The sequence below is a fragment of the Dasypus novemcinctus genome, chromosome 3 (assembly GCF_030445035.2).
Source record: "Dasypus novemcinctus isolate mDasNov1 chromosome 3, mDasNov1.1.hap2, whole genome shotgun sequence".
Classification (NCBI taxonomy): domain Eukaryota; kingdom Metazoa; phylum Chordata; class Mammalia; order Cingulata; family Dasypodidae; genus Dasypus; species Dasypus novemcinctus.
In genome coordinates this window covers 91,392,155-91,400,059 of record NC_080675.1, presented here as the reverse complement: position 1 = coordinate 91,400,059, position 7,905 = coordinate 91,392,155, and the positions used below count along the sequence as shown (strand labels likewise).

The following is a 7,905-nucleotide window of genomic DNA, read 5'->3' as shown; positions in this document are numbered from 1 at the left end:
CGTAGAGGTGGCTGTGTAGGGTCAGTGCCTGTGGGACTCTGGGGGTCCAATTCAGCCTGCAGCTCAGCCCAGCTCCCCATAGTCTCCTCTTTTTATGGGCCAGGCTGGCAGAGTAGGCTGATCCCTGCCTCCACATCCCTAATTGCTCAGTTTCTTGGGAAGAAGGATGGCTGTGTTTGTGCTGTCTATGGGATCTGGGGTGCATGGGGTTTTACCTGTATTTCAGTATGTATTGTGTTTGTTTTCCTAGGCAAATATAGTACACATAATATCACTGCTTCTTGCATTTCCTACTTTAAAACATTATTTTAATTATGACTAGCAAGCAAGGGTTAGAAAAAGGAGAGAAAAATCCTTTTAATTACCATTCTGACATAAATTTTTGTTTGTTTCTGAGATCTTTCCAGTTTTTTAAAGCATATATAGAGTAAGAGTATGTAATCAGTTTTGTGTATTACATGTTCTTTATTTTGCATCTATACTGATCAGTGGCAAAGCTGGACACCAGGATTTGTGGGCTGGCAGGCAGTGGGGAAGGTGGAGGTGGTGGGTCCCTGGTCTGGATTAATCGCGGCAGCTATTTCCTGCAGGTCCAGTGGTCATGCGGACAGGCCTGGCTTCATTGGCTTTCTAGGGACCTGGAGGAAACTTTTATGGGGGTCCTTTCATTGCAGGGCCCTGTGAGTTCCCTGGAGTTCATGCCCTGTTTTTCTTGGGTTAGGGCATGTAGGGCTGGTGAATGTGACTTTTAGAGTGTTGTGGGAGACCTGGCAGAGAGAATTTTGGAAAACTTGGTCTAATTTAGGTATTCCTCTTCTGGAAGACTTGGAGAGGCAGTGCCATTTCTGGAGAAAGTCCAGTTGAATTTGCATGGCTCTGCTGTGGTTTCGGGACCAGGTCCACACAGATGTTCCTGGGGACCCCTTTCCTGGCCTGAATGGCCCTGGATTGTACATGACTCCAGAAAGGCCTGATCCCTCCTTCTGTTAGGACTGATGCAAAAGACAGACCCCTCCTGAGGACTTCTAAGAGTCATCTCCCCCACCCCCATCTGTGATCTTGTGCTTGGGAAAGTTCCTTATTTCTCCCTTGGCAGTTGCTCCTTTGGCTGCAGGCAGGGCACTGAGGAGGAGGGTGGGCAGGTGGGTATAAGGCCTGGAGCTATCTCTGGAATAGTCATGGGAAGTTTGCTATGGTATAATGGCCAGAATTAGAGTGGCTGAGGCACAGGCTTATGGGAGGTGGAGATGTGAGAGAAGGAGAAGGAGAAGCATGAGGAGGCAGTGGAGGAAGAGTAAATCAGTACCAATATTACTGTGCATGTTAAGTCCTATTGTGCAGATCAAAATATTTTCTTTAATAATCCATAATAGCACATAAGGTACAAGGAGATCAGTATTCAGGATTATTGATTTGGTAAGAAAGAGGTCCAGTGCAAATCTTCATTCAAGCTACAGAGGCGGAAGTAGACCCCTTTCTGAGAAGCAAAACAGATGGGGAAGTGGGTGCAGAGAGAGGAGTCACACACACAATGGATGCTGCATCTTTTTAAAATTGGGGATGCAACCAGCAGGGGCTTTGTGTGTCTCTGAGAGCCTCCCTGGCCTTGGGCAGGAGCCAGGCTCCTATAGAGCCCCAGGGCTACCCAGGCAGAGCTCTGGCTTTGGGACTATCCCTCAGACTAGCCATTCAATGACTGGTTATCCTTTTTTAAGACTTCATTAATCCAGGGCACATATGGGGAGATTCGAGTGAAGACAGCAGGAGGCTTTGCATCACGACTCACGTAAGACGTGACTCCCTGGGCCACCCCAGCACACAGAAGGGGGCCCCCAGAGTCTCCCTGTGGGTTAGAGAAAGCAGGTCATGAGCAGAGGCAGTGCTCCCCTCCCTACAATGACCTCATCCTGGTTCTTTCAGTGCTCCTTCTAGCCCTAAAATACTCCAGACTTATGCCAGGAATTCCGGTTCCTCATGGGGCCCTAAATTATGGGATAAATGCCTTTTTTTCTTCTCTCTCTGGAATAGAACCACAATTCTAGATCCTGACCTTGACTTTCTTACTTTCTCTCCTAGAACCTTGTATGGCAGACTGGATGGGAAGGCTAGAGCCATGATTGGGAATGGGAGGTTGGACTTCAAAAGGGGAATTCTAGTTCCCACAGTCCTAGAAACACATGAACTTAGACACCCATCTCTCTACTAGGAAACTTCCTGATCCACCCTCTCCCAGGAAGATGTTGTCTTCCAGGGACTGCTATGTGGGGAGGAAGTATAGGTAGATGTTTACCTTGTATATTGATCTTATATTCCTGGGATTGCCTGCACAGATTTGGAAGTTATTGTTGTAAAACAGAAAGTGGTCACAGGCCTTGGCACCCATGAGCTTCAGCTTCACCTCTCTCAGCGTAGGTGACCCTGGCTGATTCACCCCCGTTCTCCCCCAGCCAGTGGCCCAGCACATTCTCCCAGGTGGAAGAAAAGTAGACTTGGGGGGTAGGGGAATGGTCCCCACAGCATGTGTCAGATTGGCTTTATTTTGTAGCTGTGAAGGGAAGGAGAACAGATGAATTATCAGTCTCAGGGAAAGTAGGGGGTGGAGAGGGAATGGTAGATGCTCCCAGGGGCAGGGCCAAGAGTTTCTCCTCAAAGGGATGATATGGTGATATGACGATATGGAGTGGGAGGGTGGGGCCCAAGGAGTTGGGTCAGAAGAGAGAGAAGGAGAATGACATATGTCAGTGTTGAGAAATAAAAAGCATAACCTTACAAAAATATCTAACAAGTCACTCCTGCCCCCGCTTCTGTAAATCAGCCTGTGAAAACATGGCTGAGCAGAAAGATAGCTAACAAGTAACTCCTGCCCCCATGCCTGTAAATCAGCCTGCAGAAGCACAGCCTTGCAGCTGCATTCTGCTTCTGTAACCCTGCTTGCAAATTTTCACCTAGCAACACATTAGCCAATGAGCAAAAGTTATGCTGATCCCACCTGAAATCCTATATAAACCTATGAAAACTGAAAAATGGGGCTCAGAATTTAGAGATTGACTCTCCTCTGGGCCTGTGTGTAATAAAACTGTTCCTCCATCTCTCTGGAGTGCCAGACTTGGGTTTCTTCTATGGTTCAGTACTCCTGGTTTTGCTGCAACATCAGGAGAAGAGTTAAAGAAGAGGGGGATTTAGAATTGCAAGAAAATGATGGCACCTTCAGTAACATGATGTCATTGAGATTGGTTATAAAGTTGTATCCTGGGTGAATGACTTGTTCTTTGACCAATAGCTTCTGCCATGTGGATTCTTCCTGGCTCATGTTATGAACTCCAAGTATGACAGTAATATTCCTGCAGAGAGGGAAAAGAGAGGCAGGAGAAGAGCCCGTTCTTAGCAAAGGGACACCAGGACCTTCTCTTTCCCCTGAGGGGCTCAGATCTTACCCAGTATGGAGGATACCTCCAAGAATTACAGCCAACTCAGCCAACTCCCAGCCTTCTCAGGGAGGGTAGGGCCCTGGTAGATACATGGGACTGAGATAACTCTGCTGGCACTAGAAAGAGAAGGGCTGTGTTGGCCTTCCTTGATTGGGTTGTCCTGTCTAAGGCCCTGGTGAATGACAAATGAAGATAGTCCAGTTCCTCCCAATATATGTCTCTTATCATCTAGAGATGGGCAGGGCACAAAAACCTCTCCTCAGGCTACTTCAAAGTTGTGTACAGTTCAGGTTCCTACAGTTCCTGGCATGGAAAGAGGTCAAGTCAAAGGCTTCTTACCTTCCTTTGCAATGAGCAGCTGTTATCACAAATTCTTGACTTATGAGAAACCCACCACATCTGGCAAATTTACCCTTGTTAGTGATGATTTCCAGCTGGGCCATGTAGGGGCGGGAGTGTGGCTTGGACTCAATACCGCCAATAATTTCTCCTGAAAGAGAGAACCCGAGTCCCTAAACAACAGGCTCACAGAGTCTTCAGACAGTGCACTGGGAGAGGAAAATAGGCTTAGAGCTGAGAGAATCCACCTGAGCCACATACTCACCTCTTTTGTAGCTCGGCCCCTTCCTGTGTCTATCCTTTTTCCTAGCTTTCTCTATCCCAATCCACCCTGTCATTCCTCATCTTACTTTTCAGAATGTAATGGCCAAAACAATTCTGAGTTGTCACTTGGACATGTTTTCATGTCCTTATCTTGACTTCCTCAACATAGGATTAAGGCCAGAGAAGGACTACAAATCAGAATCATTGGGTATTTTAAGGACAAGTTAAGGGAAACGGTTGTGGCTCAGCTGATAGAGCATCCACCTACCATATAGGAGGTCCGGGGTTCAATACCCAGGGCCTCCTGACCCATGTGGTAAGCTGGCCCACGTGCAGTGCTGCTGCTTGCAAGGAATGCTGTGCCATGTAGGGATGTCCCCTGCATAGGGGAGCCCCATGCTCAAGGAGTGTGCCCTGCAAGGAGAGCTGCCTGTGCAAAAGAAGTGCAGCCTGCCCAGGCATGGCGCCGCACACATGGAGAGCTGACCCAGCAAGATGACGCAACAACAACAACAACAAAGCGACACAGTTTCTGGATGCTGTATGACAAGAATGGAAGTGGACACAGAAGACTGCACAGCAAATGGACACAGAGAGCAAACAATGGGGGGTAGGGAGAGAAATAAAATAAATCTTTAAAAAAAAAAAAAGGACAAGTTATGGGGAACTTCCAAAGCCAGTTATGATTCTTTCTCCACCTGAGATATTTTTGTCCCTAGAGACTGCCATCAAATTTAAGGAAAGAGTATGACTCTTCCAGGTAGAAGTTACCCCCCGGAATAATTGCAAAAGCATCTTGCAAACCTTATTTTCAGATCTTCTCTGGCCCAGGTCATCAAGTTTGGAATAGGAGCTGAGCCCCAGAGGGCAGGTGATTACAGCCTAGACTCACCAGCTCCAGCTTCAGGAGGCAAGAGAATGACCAACAGAAGGAGTAAGGCCTGCATATTCTCAGCGACGCCACCCATGGAGAGCTTCTTCTGCAAACCCTCTCCTTTGCCCCTGCTTTTATAACCCCAGAAGCAGAAGAGAGCATGACTGGAAATAACAGAAACCATTGGTTAGTCACAGTCTCGCCTTTCACTCTGATCTGGTTATCTCCCTGATTAGAAGTTCTCACAAGTCTACTTTCTGCTCTGCTGGTGTTGAAGCTGTGGTCCTGTCACAAGAGTTCTTGTTTCACTCCTAGGAGAAGGCATGTACCTTTCTCATCTAGTTTTATTTGTATTTATATTTTGTATAGACGGAATCAAACAATATGTAGTAACTTTCATCTAGTTCTCTGACAGCAAATACTTGGTCACGCAAAGCCTTACCTTTGATTACAAGTATCTATAGGTGATCATTTCAGTAAGAGTTTTGCTACTGCATGCTGTAAGTGACCACTTATAACTACTACCCTTCACGACATACAACAGTCATTAATACCTTTGAATATATGCAGATTAGAGAATCAATAGCAGATTACCCAGAACCAACTCACAGAACTTACATTAGGTTCCCCCAGACCTACTTTCAGTGCCAATATCTCTACCACTTAGGGATCAGTCAGGGAGGCAGAACTACTACAAGTGATATAAAATAAGGAATTTATTATAACGATTGGAATTCTTATATTGTGGGAGCTGGTAAAGAAGTCCTTTAGTTGTTTTTGTTATTGTTTTTTTCTGTTTTTTTATTTTTTATATAGTCCAGGAAAACAGGGTGATAATAAGGAAAAGTCATGAAATTGGAGTCAAACAGACATAAGTTTAACATACAATTTTGATATTTATAGATTGTATCTTGTCTGGTGACTCAAATTCTCTATGCTTCAGATTGCTCATGTGTAAAATGGGAGCAATAATACTTCTCAAGATTGATGGGAGGATGAATGAGATAAAATACATACCTGGAATATACTATATTTCATTGATTCCAAGATGCAAAAAAATTCACCTTTCAGCATCTTTAGGACAGGAATGAACCTATTAATCAATGGCAACTCATTGTTTAATTGACAACACTTTTTTTCTCTCTCGGTTGCACATATAGTAATGAGGTTCCAGAGTAACACCTCAAATGGTGAAAAAATTATTTTGGCTATTTTAAGTTCATTGTATTTCCATATACATTTAAAAATAAGTGTGTCTATTTCTACAAAAATCCTGCAGGATTTTGATTGGTACTGCGTTGGATCTAGAGATCAATAGTTAGAAGTGATGTCTTAACATTATCGAATCCTTTGATTCATAAACATGGTATATCTTTCCATTTATTGCAATGTTTTGTAATTTTCAGTTTTGCACATTTGAGAAGATTTTGCACTTCTTTTGTCAAGTTTATGTAGAAGTATTTAATATTTTTGATGCTATCGTGTTTTAAAATTAAATTTCAGAATTTTAATTGTATGTAGAAATTCCATTGAGGTAGTAATATGAACCTGGCTAGCCTCACTTATTCCTTTCAGTAGCTTTTTTTTGTAGCTTCCTTAGGATTTTCTACATAAGATGATCATGTCACTTATGAATGAAGACAGTTTTACTTCTTTTCTTTCTAATTTATGTACGTTTCATTTCTTCTTCTTCCCTCCTTGAACTTGCTAGGTCCTGTAATATAACGTTATATAAGAACTGTAAGAGTGCACATTCTTGCTTCATTCCCAAACTTATGGGAAAAGCATTCAGTCTTTCACCATTATGTTTGAAGTTAGGTATAGAGATTTGTAGATACCCTTTATCAGATTGAGGAAGTTCACTTCTGATCTTAATACGGTAAAATCATAAATGGATATTGGGTTATGTTAAAAACTTTTCCTGCCTTGATTGAGATGATCATATGGTTTTTCAATCTTAATCTGTTAATAGGGTGAATTACACTGTCTATCCCTTCTTAAGGGATGCCATATGGGGAGGGAGAAGTCTTGTCCTGAGGGGCTCAAGGACAGAACCAGCAGTGGAAAGTACAGGGTTTTCTCTCCATTCAAGGATGAGTTAGTGATCAGCAGCCTCATTGGTGATAGGTTGCTTAAGAGTATAATAAATTAGCCATAATGATGGTTAAGAAGAGTCTGCCTGTACTCTTTTGCTGAATTCTTTAAAAGATTCTCTGAGGCTTGGGTTAGAGGAAAGGCAGTGAGGCTTGACCTCGAAAGTCCCATCCATGTTGGAGTTTCCATGATCATAAATCTTCCTTGGCCATTACAGGATGAAATGACCATTCTCTTTCCAGAAATCCTGGGTTGTTGTCTATATAGTTATTTTGCCACTTAATAATGGCACTTTGTCCAGTTGAACACTAGACAACTTATGCTTGTTTCATGTGTGAAGAGAGCTTCCCCAATGAGATTGTACATTTCCAAGGATAAGGACTGGTTCGTTTGTTTCTTCTGTGCATTAGCACGAGTCCATTTATAGTTTCATACTTAGCTTTACTCAGAAGGCCTGCTTTGCTTCTGATCGTCATTGTTCTTCAATACACCTGATGGCATCTCTGTCTTTTTTTGTTTTATTGTGCTGGTACTTGAAGGTGTTAGCAAGTGAAGCAGCCAGGGAAGTAAAGGAGGCAGATTCCAATGTTTCAGGGGTGAGAGATGGTGGAGAGAGTGGCCTGTTTTGCCCTCTCACTTTTGTCAAAGGCTCACTGCAGTCCTGAGAACAGTTGCCTTTGCGTTGTTCCCTGCTTTGCCTTCCCTCCTTCTACCATTTATCCAGTATTCCTGCCAGGCAGTCTCCAAGTCATCTCTTTCCCATGGTTTTGAGTCAACCCTTGAAATCTGGGCTGCTTCTCTGGCAAACCTTGTAATGCTGCCTGTCCCTCTATCGGCTCTGAGCATCAGCCAGGCCAGCAACAGACAATTCTCTGCATCTCAGAATCAAATCTATCACTGGGATCT

At 43.8% G+C, this 7,905-nt stretch overlaps 1 protein-coding gene across 1 annotated transcript; it reads right to left on the bottom strand.

Annotated features, from left to right (window-relative positions):
• Positions 1 to 418: 418 nt before the first annotated feature.
• LOC105744604 (mast cell protease 4-like) lies at positions 419 to 5,001 on the bottom strand. Its single transcript, XM_012519232.4, has 5 exons — positions 4,924 to 5,001; positions 3,768 to 3,918; positions 3,206 to 3,341; positions 2,291 to 2,545; positions 419 to 1,843 (listed from the first exon to the last, which is right to left on the bottom strand). The coding sequence occupies exons 1-5, from the start codon at positions 4,997 to 4,999 to the stop codon at positions 1,682 to 1,684; spliced, it is 780 nt and encodes a 259-aa protein (XP_012374686.3). The 5' UTR covers positions 5,000 to 5,001; the 3' UTR covers positions 419 to 1,681.
• Positions 5,002 to 7,905: the final 2,904 nt, after the last annotated feature.